Source organism: Lottia gigantea, assembly GCF_000327385.1.
Source record: "Lottia gigantea unplaced genomic scaffold LOTGIsca_190, whole genome shotgun sequence".
NCBI lineage: Eukaryota > Metazoa > Mollusca > Gastropoda > Lottiidae > Lottia > Lottia gigantea.
The window spans coordinates 106,040-126,411 of NW_008708359.1; the positions used below are offsets into that span (position 1 = coordinate 106,040).

Consider the following 20,372-nt stretch of genomic DNA (forward strand, 5'->3'; position numbering starts at 1 on the left):
ACAAATTTCTTTTCTATATATGGCAGTGTCTCAAAAAAAGACATCCTGACTTTCAAATGCGGATAATTCTGGACGCACAATTTCTACCTTGAGCTGTCAACACTGTTACTGATTGGTTTAGCTAACAAATTTGGGTTTATGAGATTAAGGCATGATTGGTCAAAAATATGGTGCATCTTTTCCTTTAAAGGGACAGGTTTACCATTGATTTGACTAATCTTATATTCGTCTCAGATACAGGAATTTTTTTTAGCTAAGCTAAGCCTTCTAATCCATGTGTGTCCACAACTCTGCCATATCTAGAAATAGAAAGTGAAATTTCTAGTTTGAAGTATATTTGATGTGATTATATGATTTTCTTGCAATGCTAGTATTTCTGAAGACTATTCACATATATTCAAAAACAAAATCAAACCCCCCAAAATGACCAACCATGACCTTTGATAAAGTGCTTTTTCATTCAATAACAGTACACTAAGCAAACAAAAACCTTTACATTTTGTTACACAAACTTTAAATAGATGTGGGTAAAATGATCGTAATTATCGATTATCGTCGCTAGGAATTTATAATTTCGATTATCGATTCTCAAATTTCATAATTGATTATATGTTAAAGTTACATTTTCTCAACTGTACCTGTTAACAGGTAGTAATCTCTTCCACATTGTTTCCCTTCAGTACATAACATACCCACAATAAACTATAATAACTGATCAAAGAAAGTATATACTATGACGTTAAAATAACCCACGAAATTAAGAATTTTAACATGTTTTTAATTGAGTATTTACAGGGTTTCTCTATGAAATAATTTCGATTATTGATCGATAGTCTGCTATCATTAATCGATCTCTATTTTGTAATCGATACCCAGCCCTAGGTATAAATGTAATTGTAATATTAATTTATAATCTTTATCTTTCAGATATATATCGTCAGAATCCAATTATTTGTGATTTTTCTACACCATTATCAGACGATATACATTCCAAACCAGAGGTATATCATATTTTATCTTCAAATATCTTTTATGAAATAAGAACTCAAATGAAATTATATATACATATTACTTTAACCTCCTAGAAAGCATGAACAATGAACATTGAATTAAAATTCTCAAATTTAGCCAATGATAGTATATATCATCAGTGGACTTACCTGTACAACATAATCCTTCTATAATCCAATATATCACTAAAACTAAGTAATATGGTGGTTGATAGTAACAAGTTACTATTTAGTAAAAGGCACTGGCACAGGCTTCAACTTTTGTTTACCAAGCTAAATAATAGAAAGTAATTTTGAAAGATAGACCTAAAAAAATAAAAATTAATGATGAAAAAAAAAAAATTCTGTTGGTTAGTTATGACATCAGTCAAGTTCAAAGTCTACTGTAATTGGTTGAGAACAAAGATTTGAATGTAGTATTCTTTTAAATTAACTAAGACTTTTTATTACAGGCTGTTGTTTTAGAAGGGAAGTATTGGAAGAGACGGTTAGATACTGTTACAGCTGAGTATAAGAAATGGAGAAAATATTTTAAGGAGAGAATATCTAGAGAACCTCCTGATATAAAGAATAATATGCATGAGGTATTGTTACAGTATTAATATTTTGGTCCAGTTTCCAGCAATTATTGAAACCAATACTAATACACATTCAAACATTCTTTGAATATAAAGCTGCCCGTCTGATAATGAATAAGATGGTGGATTGTGTTTTCATTATTTGTGTTTTGATCACAGAAAATATTCTTATATCACCAAGTTCTAAGATATTTTTATACCAGCATTGGTTTTTGTTAAGGTGTGGGCACAAGAGCAGTCTTGGACGGAGCTTTTTGTTGCCAACTTCAAAGATGCTGTAATTTTATTCTACTTTTAGTTTCGCTCTCCCACAATACATTATCTTTAGCTAAATAAGGTCAGAAATTGGTTAGAAATAATGTAATTTAGAAGATGAATGCAAAGAAAAGTTGTTAGATTACAACAGAGACTAAAAATATCAGAAAAAAGGAAATATTGCTATATTAGAGGCACAAGTTATAGATAAATCAGACACTTTTTATGGATAGATACTTCTAGAAATTGGGATAAATGTTCAATTTATAAAGTATCTATCCATCATAAGTGTTTTATTTATCTATAGTCTTTCTATTACTATGTTCTCAACACATAACAAATAATAAATGTAAATATTTGGTGTTAAGGTGAAATGAGAATTTAACTCACAGAAAGCACAGGCCTAGATCCGAAGCAAGGACTATTCATTTACAAGTGCTGGTTAGCTTAGTAATGTTTAGTTAGTTTTAACAATGGTACTGACTTCTTTTACCCAATGGGCCTAAGTGCCACCTAAAAGTATCAAATGTGACTTGTTGGACCTTGGTCAATTACAGGTATTTTCAATAGCTGAATTATTAGAGAGAGTGAAAACAACCAATGGTTTGCCTAAATCTAACCACCAAGCTTCAGCTACAGATCTTCAGATTAATGGTGACTTCATGGAGATGGATTTTACTGATAATCTTTTTGCTTCACTAAATCAACCTTTTGCTTTTCCTAATCCTAAAGAATTTTGTAAGTTCAAAATTTGTGATACTCTGTACATATGATAGAATTCTAGCTATCGGCCCAAATTGGCTTAAAACTTTGAAAATCAGACCAATTTGTAAGTTTGAGTTCAAACGAAGAAGGCTTATTTCACAGTTCTTGTTCTTTTGAAGTTACCCTGAAGTTTGGAATTGTTTTGTTTACTTTCAATATTTTTTTCAAATCATAGCTTGTATTGCTTCAAGTAGTGCTGCAAGGATATATCAGTGAATCGATTTATAGTGATACGACATGCCTTGATACGTGTATCGTATCGTGTATCAATACCTCTCATTCCATAAAAAAGTGGAGATTTTTCTAAGTTGTTTTATGATATAACAAATTTTTTTCACTGAAATTGTTAGAAACTTTTTATAAGACAATGGACGCTAACCACTTCTATCAACTATATTACTAAATATCACAGTTATAAAGTTATGAATTAATATATATAGAAACTTTTCATTTGATTACCCCATATCGCGATATGTATTGTATCATGACCCTTGTATCCCTTGTAACGTGATATGTATCGTATCGTGACTCTTGTATCGCGATATGTATCGTATAGTATCGTGACCCTTTTATCGCAATATGTATCGTATCGTGACCTTTGTATCGCAAAGTGTATTGTATCGTGACCCTTGTATCGCAATATGTATCGTATCATGACCCTTGTATCGCAATATTATCATATCATGACCCTTGTATCACAATTTGTATCATATCGTGCCATGATTGACGATATCCAGCACTAGCTTCAAGTCAGTAAAAAGATATGAACAATAGACATTTTGCTCAAGGAATTGTCATATTGTTTGTAGTATCCGTTGGTTATTTTTCAGCTCAAATAGGATGTGCTGATTTAATACAGCCTGGTCTGATTCAATTACAACCTAATTTAGATGAATTCATGGACATTGATGGTATGTACATTTTTATTACACCCAAAATCACTATTGAGCAAGTCTTCTTAAAGTGACAGGTTTGCCATCCATTTGACCAACTACCTTAATCTTCGAATCGGGTATTTTTGTTAGCTAAGCCAATCAGTGATTGTGTTCACAGCTCATGGAACATCTGGTTTTCACTCTTTGAAAATTCAAACCCTGACACATTCAACCAATAACTCGTATTTTAGTACAGTATACAAGGTTTTTCCTTTTCATCCGCAGAAAAAGGAACATTGAACCTCGCATAATATAATATGTTATGAGGTTTTAAATCTGACTGTTTATATACGTGTTATTTACTTAGTGCTTTTTGAGTTATTTACAATCAAGCTAAGAATAAGAGGTTTTGATCCCAAGATCCGCGCTTTTACGAGCTTTTGAACGGTACCAAAATGTCAAAATGACCAAATATGGCATATACGAGGTTTCTAGCGGTCACCCACTATATCACAAACACAAGACAATATTATGGAATAAGCACACTTTTTTAATAAAATATTAAAACATGTAACATTTCAACACAAATTACACGTCATTATCAGATGAAATAATGAGAGAATAAAACATAACAGAATATATAACAACTAAGAATAATAAGAATTAACAGAGAGAAGAGTAATAAAGATTAACAGAGTGAAGAATAATAGAGACTAACAGAGTGAAGAATAATAGAGATTAACAGAGTGAAGAATAATAGAGATTAACAGAGTGAAAAATGATAGAGATTAGCAGAGTAAATTGATAGAGATTAGCGGAGTTAATTCATACAAGGGGCAATAACAGTAACACTGGTATTTGATATGATGTATAAATTCTGTAGTAATCTATATTAAAACTTGTATATTTCAGACATACTAGGTACTAGTAAAAATCAAACAGTATATACATCAGTACCTCAAGATGTCACAGCTAATCAGGTGGGTGTCTTGTATATCTGTCATTTGGGGGGTGGCTGTAATCTGAAGCTCCGAGTGTTTTTGAATTGGAATGTTTTTTGGTTGTTGGTGTTTGTGAAATTCTGATAAGGTATGGGTTTTTGTTGCGACTGTTACGTTTAAAACAAGGTAGTAGCTACAGTGGTTGTCAATAGCAACCACTCAGCTTTCCCTACCTGCACTGGCTGAAAATAACGCTTCAAAGACCAGCACAAAAATTTGTGGACAATTAATACAATGATGCCAAATATCAAAGACTTTAACATATTTGAGATTGTAAAGAAGTTTTCTAAAATATTTATGTGTATTGGGGACACTGATAGCTTTGATTTGCACCATTCCAATTTTCATTCCGACGTCTCTGGTTCTTGCAGTTCCACTAAAACTAACGCGTTCTATGACGTCACTGGAGGGGAACTGCATAGATATTAATAGTAGCTTCCGGTAGCTCCCCTCTAATCATAAAACACGTTAGTTTTAGTGGAATTGCAAGAACCACAGACATCGGAATGAAAATTGGAATGGTACAAATTGATGCTATCAGAGTCCCCGATACACATAACAAATTTAGAAAACCTCTTTACAATCTCTTAAAGAATAGCTTGTATTGTACACACTTTTGTTTGCAACAGGCATGATAAAATGAACATGACCCAACATGGGATATGATGTTGAGGGCTTTGTTCGCTTTTGCCATTTTGAGTTGCCACTCAATTTCTTCTGGCTGCAACCCTAGTTTGAAACTCTTCATAACTAATCAATATAATGACATTTGTCTATCTTGGAATCTATGTAACAAATCGTTTATTTTTCAGAATATTAACTCCAGTGCAATAAATATTGGAATGCCTCAACTTACCTCCGATTACATCATGAATAACTCAGTAAACAACAGCCAACATTTAAACTCTCAGAATATCACAAATACAATAGATATCTCAGCTATATTTAATTCTCAGTTATTGGAAAGTTTAGCCCAATATAGTCAGACCATAAATCAGCCCACTAGTCTGCTCTACGATAAACTGAGACCGAAAGAGACTGGACAACCTTACACCACCAACCATAACTCTTCGTCTGCCAGAAATAATACAGCAGCTGTAACCCACACTCAATCACCCACTAGATCTGGCAGACGTAGCAGGCAATCTGGCAACTCAGCATCCTCTACAGTGACGTCTGCTACACCCAATCAGAAAAGAGATGGTTTTGCTATTCCTGTAAGTTTTCATTGAGATTTTTCACTACCAGTAGCCTACAAATTAGAAACTGGGGAGATTCATTTGCAAATATTCAGACCGGCATAGGTCCAGATAATACCTTCGGATTTTTCAACCGTTTCCCCCTGTCAGTGATGCAGGTAAGAGGGGCTGACATGGCAAAAGCGTTTAGTCCTTCGGATGGGACAATAAACAGAGGTCCCATGTGCTACAGGCTGTGCATGTTAAAGATAGTTGGAAATCGAAAAAGAGCAGGCTTATGCTGCTGTCCTGGCAAAATTTCCCTCATTGCACCCTTTATAGTGTTGCCTGTCTTCATTGGCCCACAAGGTTCAGAAAAGTAGGACGTTAAACTCCATTCATTTCTAAATAACCAGACTTATGACACAGAAATACCAAAAGATTCCCCAAAATGAGCCTGAATAACTGCTGAAGGCGGTTTGCTCTTGCGGAAGGGTTCCAAGTAGTTCAGTCTTTGTGTATGAATTTGATATGCAAGGTAACCTGAGAGTTGTAGCAGCCATTGCTTCATTGTCAAGGTCGATGTGTATTTTCTGAAGTTTATCTATCAGCTTTGTTTTCAGAGTAAGCCAGTACCACGTAAACAACGCTCAATAGCTCCAGCAGTACCCAGTTCACCAGCAACAACAATACAACAACATCATCATCAACAACAACAACAACAAACACCAAGCCTAACGCCTTCTCAATCTACCTCCTCACCTTCATTACAAAGCACATACTTAGCTCAACTGTTAACTAAGGGTAGGACATGCTTTCTTTTGATTTATATTCATATGAACAAGAAGGGCTGCAGCTTTCAAAACCTAAAGATTCATAAACATTTATTATTTCATTATAAAGGCCATACCAAAGTTTAGAGAAAGTTCTCTTGTGCCTGTCATTTATCGCCAAGTTTTTTTTCATTCTTGAACATTACAAGACATTAAGAGAATAGAGACTGAAGGTCAACAAATGCATGGAATTATAATTTCAGGAACCTATCCTGGTGCCTTAATCAAGTCTGAACCCAGACCAGTACCACCACCTCAACAACCAACAGATACAGCTCATCAACAACAGCTTGGTGGTCTTACACAACACCCAGCATTAAATTATAAAAATACTACTACTGATACTCTAGATTTCAATAAGGTAAGGCATTGTGATATGAGTTCATAATTCAATAGTTCCAGAATATATCTAGAATGGTAATACATTAGGACCCAAATTATGCCAAGTGCATCATGTCAAACTTCAGTAGTGTTAATATTTCTATAATAGATATTTTGTAATGTTATTGCATATGAACTAACATTCTTTTTCATACTGAAAAATGATACAGGATGATGAAATTAACTGCTGAAACTGTGTTGTCTTTCTGATTTCATTGATTATAAAAAAAATACTGAAATTTTGTTTCTTCAGGCATCAAGTGATTACCTTGTTGGACATCAAGTACTTAATTCACCCTCCAACATACATCCTTTATCTTGTAAGATTTTTAATTTTTTATCTTGTTTTCAAGTATTGTTTTGTGTCTGTTTTGGGGTTATTGTAACTCAGTGAGTTGGATGCTTTCTCGCTAGCATATCAGTCAGGGTTCAACATAGGATAGAGTCAGACTCAATGTGCTACAGGGTGTTTGTCATTTGATATTGAATAGCAGTCTAATGATTTTGTCTAGGAAAAAGGGGGGTTGACATGGAAAAAGCGTCTAGTCGTTCAGATGGGACAATAAACTGAGGCCCTGTGTGCTACAGGTTGTGCACGTTAAAGATCCCTCGACAGTTGAAAATCAAAAAGAAGTATTCTAATGTCGCTGTCCTGGAAAAATTTCCCTCATTGTACACTGCAAGATTTGGTCTGTCTGAAAATTAAGGCATGAAACACCATTTTCCAGATAGTATGATAAGCAGAATTGAGTAATCTTAGGTTCTATAATAGCAGAAGCAGAAGTTTGCAAAGTTATATGTTCTTAAGTATATTTGACCCATCTTGTATTTGACAATCATCACAGTTTTAATAGGCCTGTTTAGATCTGAACTTTAAACTTAATTTTTTTTTATCTATTTACAGCTCCTGAATCATCATTTTCATCATTTGGTAGCCCAGCTTCTTCGCCTCAAAATATTAATCCAATATCACCAGTATCCTCATATCCTTTGTCACCATCAGCAAGAGATGCTCTCTCTCCGGTAAGTATTTATATCAGCTTTTATCACCATCAGCTACTCTATCTCCAGTAAGTAATTAACTCATCTTTTTTCATCATCAGCTAGAGATACTCTCTCCCAGGTAAGTATTTAACTCACCTTTTATCGTCATCATCTAGAGATACTCTCTCTCTGGTAAGTATTTAACTCATCTTTTATTGTCATCAGCTAGAGATACACTCTCTCCTGCAAGTATTAAACAGATCTTTTATCACCATCAGCTGGAGATACTCTCCGGTAGGTATTTAACTCTTTATCTTTTATCATCATCATGTGTGGACATTTCCTCTCTTTTATTACCATCAGCAAGAGACACTCTTTCTCTGGTGGTTAGCACCGTCTTCATTAGCCCACATGGTGCAGAAAAGTAGGACGTAAAACACTGTTCATTTCATTTCATTTTTAGTGGTTAGCAAAAGTCATCTTTAGTTGCAATCAGCTATAGACATTTCCTCTTTTATCATCATCAGCTAGAGATAGTCTTTCTCTGGAAAGCATACCTTAATCCTTCCTATCATCAGCAAGAGACACTTTCTCCCTTATAATCACCAGCAAAAAACACTCTCTAGCATGTATAGCTTATCTTTCCCAATCAGCTGGAGAAACTCTTTCTCTGGTAAGTATAACTTTTCTCTATCACCATCAGCTAGAGAAACTCTTAATCTGGTAAGTTTAACTTATCTCTATCACCATCAGCTGGAGAAACTCTTTCTTTGGTAAGTATAACTTATCTCTATCACCATCAGCTAGAGAAACTCTTACTCTGGTAAGTATAACTTATCTCTATCACCATCAGCCAGAGAAACTCTTACTCTGGTAAGTTTAACTTATCTCTATCACCATCAGGTAGAGAAACTCTTTCTTTGGTAAGTATAACTTACCTCTATCACAATCAGCTAGAGAAACTCTTTCTTTGGTAAGTTTAACTTATCTCTATCACCATCGGCTGGAGAAACTCTTTTTTGGTAAGTATAACTTATCTCTGTCACCATCAGCTAGAGAAACTCTTACTCTGGTAAGTATAACTTATCTCTATCACAATCAGCTAGAGAAACTCTTTCTTTGGTAAGTTTAACTTATCTCTATCACCATCAGCTAGAGAAACTCTTACTCCAGTAAGTTTAACTTATCTCTATCACTATCAGCTGGAGAAACTCTCTTTGGTCAGTATAACTTATCTTTATCACAATCAGCTAGAGAAACACTTCTTTGGTAAGTTTAACTTATCTCTATCACCATCAGCTGAAGACACTCTTTTTGCATCAGCTAGAGACACTTCAATTTGTGTTTCTTTTTTATTAATTTTACCTTAATTGTCATTCTAGTCCTCAAGTCCTGGCTTGTCCTCAATACGAGATGATGATAAAAGTCCTTTTAATGAAACTCGCCGGGCAGCTCATCTTTCTGCTGAACAAAAACGACGCTGTAATTTGAAGGTGAGGTCATGATCATCAGGTCTTATATAGGAAGGATTACCAAGTCATGTCTTTTGCTCATTGCTTAGATCAATTTTTGAAAGTAATCCTAATGTAAATTAAGATATGTCAATGAGAACTGTGAACAATGACATTTTGATAGCATGAGATGAGCTCTCTAGAGCTGCAGGGATTATTCAATGGCTACTCATACCTTACATTAATGCCAAGTATTAAAGGGCCTGATGCATGATTCTTTTTGACCAAGCGAGTCTTCAAATCCATAATTATCCATGTTTGAATGTTAAATTTTTGAATTGTCAATTTAAGATACTCTGTGATATATAGAAAGGACTTATATAGAAATAGTGAGTAAAATTCCTACTTTGAAGTATTTTTGAAGGAATTATGCGATTTTCGTACATTTCTAGTACTTCTGAAGACTATTTACATAACTCCCCTTTATAGATTTTCTATTATTTTACAATGTGTTAAAAACATTTATTTTGTTTACAGAATGGATTTGATATGTTGGTGGTGTTGGTTCCATCTTTAACACAAAATCCCAAAGCCAGTAAAGCGGATATGCTGCGAAAAAGTAAGTGTTGAACAGTAATACAATTTGATTTATGTAGGAAAGTGATTTAGGAAATTTCAAAAATGAATTTCTTGTCAATGTTATTAGCACACTAACTTTATATTGTTTATCAAATAAGGATTACTCTTTCTATTCACTGGATTTTATAAGAATACCATAAATATTGTCGCTGTGTAAACAAAATCCCTAAAATTATGATCAAAAGGATAATCAAAAAATCTATAAAAGATTTTGAAATTGCTATCTGATAACTACAATTTATCTTTATTGCAGCTGCTGAATTCTGTAAGAAATTAAAAGCTGAAAGAATACAGATGCAGAAAGAAGCTGATATTTTAAAACAAGAAATGGAAACATTACATAATTCAATCAGGTTTGTTATTTTTTGTTTTGTGTAAGGCCATATGTTATCAAGCTGAAGATGGAATCTTGAATGATACACCTATACTGATTACCTTTAAGGGATTATAAATTTTGTATGTGTTAGGGTGTATTGAGATGAGTCTCAATGAAAGCACTGGCCTAGGTCACAGAGCAATAGATAAGTCTATTGATTATGTGAAAATTAGTTAGTCATTAGTATGATTTTAGTTGAAAAGACACAAACACAAAAATACACTGCATGCTATATAATATACTGTATATAGCCATGGCACCAGTCCTATGTATGTGTATCAGGGTCATTGATAGCATCAATTTGCGCTATGGCTATTATCATCCAGACATCTGTGGTTCTAGCAATTGCACTAAAACTTAGTGTTTAATGATGTCACTCCCACGAAGGTCTTATGTGATGCAAGCATATTTTGCTGGGGTGAAACATAAAACACTGAGTTTTAGTGCAATTGCAGGAACAACAGACATCTGATTGAAAATTGAAATGGTTCAAATTGATGTTATCATTGTCCCTGATACACATAAAACAATTAGAAATCCTCTTTACAATCTCTTTAATCTTATTACATCATGTCTATTTATAGAAACTGTTGAAATTGAATCATGGATTGTTAGAATTTTGACCTCTTTATCTTTTTGACAAATGTTTTAGATGTAACCAGTATTAAAAAAGGCATATTCCAATTGACCCAGCTGTAAATGGGCACTTCTTATGATCTAGGGAAGATCAATGCGACAAGGATTTGCCAAGGATTCTCATGAACCTTACTTGTAGTAAATATCCTTGTAAAAAGTGGTTGTTTTTTAATTTTTTCTTACAAATTCTTTTTGGAAATATTATTCCTTTTCTGTCAAGATGCCAGAGTGCTTAATGCCTGTTTTTATTTCCTGAAAGTTTGAAATATTTCTGAATATTGCTCAATGGAAATGTAAATTGTATTTCAGTATTATACAGTCTCAGTTACCAGAAACAGGTGCTCCAGTCACCAGACAACGGGTTGATCAAATGAAAGAGATGTTCGATGATTATGTTAAAAATTCTACTTTACAGAACTGGAAATTCTGGGTGGTATCCTTTTCAACTTTCAAATGAATGATCAGATTAGATTAAATGTTATTGAAAACCAAAATATTACCCAAAAACAAAATTCAAAGATGTATTTTTGTTCTTATGATGCCAATACCTCTGGAATCAAATGAATTTGATAGTTTTCCTTTCAATATTACCCTCATGAAGATGTGAAATTTAATTCTGTATGCAATAGGGGAAATTTGATTATGTAGTGTCAAAATGCCTCTGTGTGTAGGACCTTTCCTTGGTTTAATTGTCCCAGCCAAAACCTGTATATTTTCTATGACCTGCATTGGTTTAAATATTTTTATTTTTAACATACTAGTAACTTCAGATCTTTGCTATTATTTGCGGCTCGCTTGATTGGTCAGTTCTGCACGTTTGGGATTCATGTAATCAACCAGACGTTGGCACAGAGGCAGTGGTGGAGCCAAAGGACCCCCCCTCCCCCTCGCAGCCCCGAAATCAATTTTTCGGGGAAAAATCTCATAAAAAAAGGTTAGAAATGCGGGCAATCTCACGTGTTCCACGTATGCCGAAAAAATAGTAGTTGCAGACAGGATTCAAAATGGCAGGCGGAGAAAGAAATAATTTTGAAAAATTTTACACTCCCATACTTTTCAATTGGAAGAGACGGAACATGTTCAGAACTAACCAATCAAGTGCCTCCATATCCTGATTTTTATAAAGCTCCTTAACACTATGAAGTTTTCTATAATTATTGGACCATTATTTGATTCATATAATAATATGGTATCAACTGCTAGTGTAGATGATTTATGTCGTACTGTATTAGCTTGGTTAGATCAACATTGTTCATTACAGTCTCTCAGGCCTAGTAAGTTATCTCTTTTATTAATAGATCTATAGATGCTTTATGAATACCTTAGTTTACACTGTGGTGTCGAGAAGTTTTATTTGGTTTGAAAAATTTTGCTTCTTACAAATATTTCACCCTTTGGAATACAGCCTTAAAGAGACAGTTTTGCCATCCGTTTGACCAATCATACCTTAGTCTCAGAAACGAAGATATTTTACCAAAGCCAATCGGTAATAGTGTTCACAGCTCACTATTGAAATTTGATCCTTCAAATCCAGGTGTGTCCAGAATTATCTGCGTCTCTTCTTGAGACTTAACATATAGAGAAAGACCTAGTTTGAGGTATTTTTGAAGGAATTATGTGATTTTCGTACATTTCTAGTAGTTCTGAACATTATTTACATATGTTCAAGACCCACGTCAACCCCCAAAAATTGCGAGACTGTCCCTTTGAAAAGAAGAAAATATAAAAAATTTTTTTTTTTCAAATTTTAGAACAAGTTTATAGGTTAATAAGTCACTGAAGTGGCCACCAAAAACAAACCTAAGCTCATACAAAAATTTACAATTTGCTGGTTTCCTGCAACTGCATGATAATTTTATACGCCCATATGGAAATATTGCCGTCGCCCCTGTTGTTGGTCCGTTGGTCTGTCAACATTTCTTGTGAACAGAATAGAGACTACAGTATTCAACTGATATGAATGAAATTTTATGTGATCATTTATATTGATGAGATCGTGGTCAAGTTAGAACTTGACAATCTTTTGATGAACGGTTTTTGAGTTATTGCCCTTGGTTTAGTGTCAAAATTTGTTTGTTAACAGTTTTCAATTGATTTTAATGAAACATGGTGTGATCATGTATATTGATGCGATAATTGATTTTTAAAAATTTATTGGTATTTCTCAGTATAAATAAATGGCAGTAAATATATATATCATTGAATTCAAACTATTAAAATTTCTTCAATATGAGAAAATTCATACTTTACTCACTAAAGACTGTTTTATCATTTCTGACAGCTGCCAGTGGGCGTATGTTACCTTGTCTAGCAAGCTATCTTTTTATATTTCAGTTGTTTCTAAGGCACTAGTTCATATCAGTACTGCTACTAGTATTTTGACTGATCCAAAGAGTGTTCGTAATCATGCCATTGAAAATGTTACAAAGAAAAGACAATCCATTAATAAGCATGGCCGATCCTAGCTGAAGCCAAAACCTTGTGGAATGTGTGAAAGACATTGCCATGTTCTGTGTTCTTTGTTCAAGTTGTTCTGCTGGCAGATTGTGAATTAAGCATGTGCTTCAGTAAAATTGAAGTCAGCAAAGGTGAAGCTTAATACAGAATACCAAAGCTGCAGATAGATTTCAAGGCTGCATAAGAAACATAAAAGTGAAAGATGAAATGCCAAGGTGGCATATATTGAAAACTGCATATCAATTGTGAAGGCAGCTGATAAAATGTGAAATTTGCAGTTGAAATGTACAAGCTGCAGATGAAATGTGACAGCTGCATATAAATTGTGATAGCTGCATATAAAATGTGAAATTTGCAGTTGAAATGTACAAGCTGCAGATGCAATGTGACAGCTGCATATAAATTGTGACAGCTGCATATAAATTGTGACAGCTGCATATAAATTGTGACGGCTGCATGTCGGTTGTGACAGATGCAGATGAATCATGAAGGAAGCATATAAAAGTACAGTAGAAACAAAACAAAATATATGAAAACCTTAAAGCTTCTGGAAAAATGTGGCATTGGTGCTTTGGAGTGTTTGCTCAGAGCTGTTCCTGGAATTAATCTTTGCTGGATGTCGGAGTTACTGAATTCTAAATATGCCAATTATAGTTTTTCATGAGCTCAGAAAACTGGGAGCTGAAAATTTTGAAGACCATTTTTATTGATCAGAATAATTTGAACCTATTAGAAAAGGTTGTGGAAAATGGGAAGTTAACACAGTTTTTTTTTATTTATTGCAACAAAATGCATACGTTTGCTGGTGTGTAAGTTTGGACAAGAAAGCTACCCAGATTACCACTTTGAAGAGATTTCTTTTAGAAATATTTTCTGTTATATAACCTTTTAATTTAAAAATTTGAGCTTTACTGTTTATAAATTATTCTCCATTCATATACTTATCTGATTGGACAATGAGACGAAATTTAAAATCAATTGCAAATGTACTGTAATTACACTGTAAAAATCACTACCCTTTTGTCAGGAGCCAAGTACAAAAACGATGAACACAAAATGGCGGTAAATATACACATAGAAGAAAGTGGAAGTATGGCCATTTTTGTTCTTGCATGTTCTTGAACATTTGTAACTGAGCTCTCTGGCATTATGTTTTCAACAATGAAGTTATATGGTAATTTACAGTCTTGCAAGTCTTTAAAGGAAAGTAACTCTGTGAGGTTATAATTTTGATTTCCGCTTAATTTTAAAAATTTAGTCACTTCAAGACAGAAAGATGATTTAAATAAAATAAATATGTGACAGGAAAGAAATGACCAGCATTGATTTATGTGGACAGTTTCGTTATTTTTGAAATGATACTTCTCATAGTTGTATATGGTGAATAAGGTCATTTGTTATTGTTATTGTTTGTTCTGTATCTATAATGTTTATTGTTTGTTTCATTATTCTGTTATTATATTATTGGAAAACAATATATCAGAAGGCAAGGTCAAGTAGGCAACTTCACAATGGTCAAGTTATTACCTACTTCATCTTATACCTTGCCTGCTATAGCATCTTTTTTTGTATCACTGAAGTTTGAAGTAAATGCAGTGATTTGGTTGAATTGCATGTTAGGCAATACAGCCAATTAGAGCTCTTGACGGAACTTTTGTAAGCAGAACAGTCTTTCTATCGAGATCGCTGATTGGCTGTATTTGCTAAGCATACAATCCTATCAAATTGCTGCATTCTGTGATACAAGAAAGGTTGTTATTACAGTCAAGGAATAAGATGCAGTTTGTAATAGCTCCACATGGTGAAGATCGATCAGTAACATGCCAGGAAAGATTTCTTACTCTTTGTTTAACTGTATTACATAGATTATAATATTTGAATGACAGCAATCATGAATGAAAATATTACTAATTTCTACCGTGGCCAGTTTATTTTGTATCAGGGATCTAGAAATAAATTTTCATTTGATTTACATGATTTTAATTCAACACACAGCACAAGGGAAATCCCATGAATTAAAGGAATTGTAAAGAGTTTTTCTAAAATTCTTATGTGTATTAGAGACACTGAAATCATAAATTTGCTCCATTCCCATTTTCAATCAGATATCTGTGGGTCTTGCGGCGTTTTTTGATGTCACTATTGCAAAAGCTGCAATTATGTTATTGGTAGCTTTGGCAGTAGTGACATCTAATCTGGTAAGGCTTTTCTATAACTACAGGAACCACAGACATCTTACTGAAAACTGGAATGATGCAATTATAAAGCCATAAAATTTGGTCAATGGCCCTTCACATATAAAGAGTTCATAAAACCTCTTTACTATCCATATAATGCCTATATTGTATGAAAGGTTATTTTGTTTGTTACAATTCATCACCTTATACAAAGTTATATGGGCTAATTTAAACATATAGTATAGTACTTACAACGTTATTTTATACAACATTGCTGTATTTCAGTTGTGATAAAAGTATTATTTAAAGGGACAGGTTCACCATTCGTTTGACCGATTGACGAAAGTCTCAGAAACCGGAATATTTTAGCTTATCTTTAATGAGGAATGGAATTTACAGCTCACTGTCGAAATTTGTGTCTTCAAATCGATGAGTTATCTGTGTTTGAATGTTAGAAAGACTCTGCCATATATACAAATGAAATAGAAAGTGAAATTCCTGGTTTGAGATATTTCCCCCCCCCCCCCCTAAATAAAATGCCACACCAGTCCCTTTAATAATTATCATTGATATTTGAGGCACAGTATTAATACTTTTAGGGGTAAAATTTAAGGTTGAAGTAAGATCATTATAGTGTTCTTAAATAAATATATGATTACTTTAAATATTACTTAATTATACTTACTTTTAATATAACTTTATAACTATTATTTTAAATATCAAGTTATAATATCAGCATGGAATTGGAGTGCCAAAAACATTAGAAAACACTTTTTTGTCATGTGTTGTTTGAATTTGTATTATAATTGCCATTAATTTTATTATACAGCTAGACTGATGCACTTAATGCAACTTATAATTCTTCCAAATTATAGGCCTTAATTTTATGAGAGGCTTTCTTAATTTTTTAAAAAGATGTAAGTTAAACCACATTAAAGCACTATTTGTCAGTTTTTTTTTTTTATATCATCAAATGTTACTGGATATACTTTTTCAACCCTTCCATTATTATAGAAAGATAAGACTCTTAAAGATAGGTTTCCTTATTTTTGTATTGTCAAATTAAGCAAACTATTTGATTAATTGGTGTTTCTAATATATCATCCTGTAGTCTTAATCATATCATTATGATCTTATTGCATATTATTAAGAGTTTTAACCAATCATAAATGTCCATGTATGTAGTCTAGAAAAAGAAAAAAAAGTCTTTTTGACCTTTCTTGATCGGTCACTCATTGGAATTCTGCTCGTAATTCTCTTCTAATTTAGCTCATTATGAATTAATTATGGACATGTGAGACAAACTGGTATATTTCATTAGGACAGCTCTACTTTCTATTCTACAAGTATTAGCATGTTCATTTTTATAAATGAAAATAAGGGAACCCATCTTTAACCTACCAAGTAGATTGAAGAGGCTGTAAAATTGAAAAATTTCATAATAAAAGTGTTAAAGGAACAACATGATTTTTCAGGTCAAAATTTTATTTTGCTCAAAAAGTGTCGTTCAAGTTATCTGAAAGTTTTAACCAAAAAAATATCTTGTCATTGATTCTTGAAAGTCAAACATATTTAAATGTATTGTTAAAGTTTGTTATGCTTTTTGGTTCGATGTAATGTCACTTTTAGAGTACAGTTCTTCTTCACTTACTTCTTTCTCTAAAAATATCAAATAATGAAAATTATTTCTGTCTATCATTTCTCACAAAATCAATTTGAAACCTTCAACCATAATCTATGGTAAGATTTTTTAAGAAGCATATATTGTGCGAAGTACAAAAATTGAAAATTGTTTTAATTTTTATTATTTTGTTGTTATGTTAATGTATTTAGTGTTGTTGTTTGGCCTATTTATTAATTAATATTGTTTATTTATAATCACATGACTTGGCACTTGATTGTAAATCATCATTTTACTGATACTTAAGAAATACCAATAGAGTTAAGTTATTCGTGCACATCTGGACCCTGTTTCTCAAAATATCATAGATTAACGTACGAGCGCAAACCTTATAAATTAACGATTTGATGACGTCAAAAATAATGTTTTTCTTTACTTAACGTGCAAGGTTAGTCGTACTAATAATTGAGAAATGGTGTCCTTAGTATTTCTATAAACATAAACCTGAGCCGGGAGCTGTGGTTGGTTAGGTAAGTTAGACAATTGGTTGTTAACCTGAAGGTTCATAGATTAATCCATGCTTTGGACCTGGCAAAATTTTACTCATTTGCACACTGCATGGCATTGTCTGTCTTTTTTTAGCCCAATCAGGTGCAGAAAAGAAGACTATAACTCCATTTCGTTGATAAACAAAAGAAATTAACTTTTTATGGCTTTCAGAGTTTTAATTACTATTTATTCTACCTTAAGGTAAAACACACCATGTGCAGTTTATGTTTTGAATTATACCCAGGTGTAAAGACTGCCTATATAAAGTTAAGAGTAACTTATAATTTAAAGGGCTTATAAAGCGTTTTTCTAAACTTTGAATGTGTATTTGGGACACTGTTAGCATCGATTTACACCATTCCAATTTTCAATTAGGCGTCAATTTCACTAGTATGAAGCATTTTATGACTTAACTATTGCAAAGGGCCTTATCTACAAGCGATTTTGCAGTAGTGGCATCATCAAACATTTAAGTTTTATTGGAATTGTAGGAAACAGACTGATTGAAAATTGGAATGGTGCAAATTGATAATATCTGTATCCCCGATATACATATTTTTTTTCAGAAAACATCTTTACAATCCAATTGGTGTTCTAGATGTATAATTTGTGTTTGTATATATATAATTATTTAAGAGTTCAATTATCTAATTACATATAAAATAATGATTATTAATTTTGTATTATATTATTATTATTATTATTAATTTAATACTCTGTAGAATTTATAAAGAAATATGTTATTCTATCATAAGTCATTGTAATAAATACACTACATCAATCTCTTGTTAAATGCCTCGTCCATTTTCTTTTCTCTTAATCACAAAGTTAACTGGCATGTACCGTATATTTCTGAATATAATGCGCAAGAGTGTATAATGCGCACCACTTCCGTACCCAATCAATATCTGGAAAAAATTCATTTACCCGTATATAATACGCACCCCTTGTTAACGAAAAATTTGAGGTTGGAGGAGGCATAACGCAGACACCAAAATAGTGAGTGATAACAATTTTAAGGCATATTCCATATTGGGAAATATACGGCAAGCTATCCAAATCACGATTATAATGGAAGGTTGACAAACTGATAAAATCTATTTTGATATGAAATGAGTCAGCTATCCTATAAGCTAAGATGGAATGTACGACAAAGCTAGGAAACCACAGAATAAGGCATTTAGACATGACATTAAAGGGATTGTAAAAAGGTTAGTATGAGTATCGGAGAAACTGATAGCATCAATTTGCAGCATTTCGATTTTCAATCAGACTCTGTGGTTCTTGCAATTCCACTAAAACTAAGTGTCTGATGACACCACTAATTGTAAAATCTGCTTAATCACATAGTCCTAAAAGGCCGTTCTTGATATGTGACGTAGTTTTAGTGAAATTGAAATAACCACAGATGTCTGACTGAAAATTGGAATTCTGCAAATGGATGCTATCAGTGTTCCAGGCAGATATTTCTTTTAATACTGTCACATTTAGGTAAATCATATTTTTGAACTGTTCAAATCGATTCTATAGAAGGAATCTCAATTGTAGTCTGAAAATTCCAAAGATCATTGGAGTTATGTGCCCTTAGTTAAATGACCCCATGCTGACCTAGAAATGTAAATAACATGTTATGAATTTTATTTTCTAATGGTGAAGGCAGCACGTGTGAGTTGGTAAAGCCGATTGTCAAGTTTATGGTACTGAATGGACTAATTCACTATCCAGATCAAGGCATATAGAATAAGCTATTTGTATGTATACCTGAATTTCGTAATCATTTTTTTTTTGGGCGAAGTTGCACAGTTCTTTGCAGGAAGACAGAAATTTGGCAGTAGTCCTAGATCTAGTCTAACTTTCTGAAATTGAAGAATACTGAATAGCTTAATGTTAGGCGTACTATTGTTATGTAAGCTGTAGCACACTTGAACTGACAGGAAAAATATATCAGTAATAGTGGGTGTAAATTCTTGTCTTTCAAAAGTACTTGCTGTAGTAGACCTAAGCTAAAACATGCCTAACATATTGTGGGTGGCCTCTTGCCTCTAACAAAGTTATTCCAAATAGGCCCTTCAGCTTATGTGTGTTATTTTCCATTTGCAATTAGTGAAGACAAATCCTTGAATGCTATCCAAAGGAATAGCTGGGAATCTCTTGATAGTCTTGGCTAATCTCGGAATCTTTAACTGATTCTAAAAGAAAAATATTGTGCCAATCTGCAAGCTATTTCGGCTACCGATGTGACCATGTTCTAAATAGGCCTACTTCAGAATTGTATCCTGATTATCCTGTGTGCGCACATAATGTTCTGTCTATTTGTGGCATTAGGAAGTTTATTGTTACTTTATACATGGGAGTTATATGATAATACCAAACTGACACGAAGCATGGTAATTTGAAGCCTGTCAGTAGTTGTAGTAATATGTTATTTAACAGAAATCAAACAGAATTTATTTTAATTCAAATTGGCAAGAGCTCATCTTATTTGGTAGGTTGGTTGGAAGTGTTTCAGGTAAAAATCCTCAACAGGACACTTGTATATATATGCTATAACATTAATGTGTTTTGTATTGTAGATATAATGATCTATGTGAACTAGAGTAGGGAAG

General features: G+C 33.1%; 1 protein-coding gene across 1 annotated transcript; it reads left to right on the top strand.

Annotated features, from left to right (window-relative positions):
* Nucleotides 1-9,293: 9,293 nt before the first annotated feature.
* On the top strand, nucleotides 9,294-13,427 carry LOTGIDRAFT_142988 (hypothetical protein; the record flags this gene model as incomplete). Its single annotated transcript, XM_009052896.1, has 6 exons — nucleotides 9,294-9,353; nucleotides 9,849-9,930; nucleotides 10,204-10,303; nucleotides 11,272-11,395; nucleotides 12,107-12,236; nucleotides 13,297-13,427. Coding segments are annotated over 6 exons (627 nt in total), but the record flags the coding sequence as incomplete, so codon positions are not given.
* Nucleotides 13,428-20,372: the final 6,945 nt, after the last annotated feature.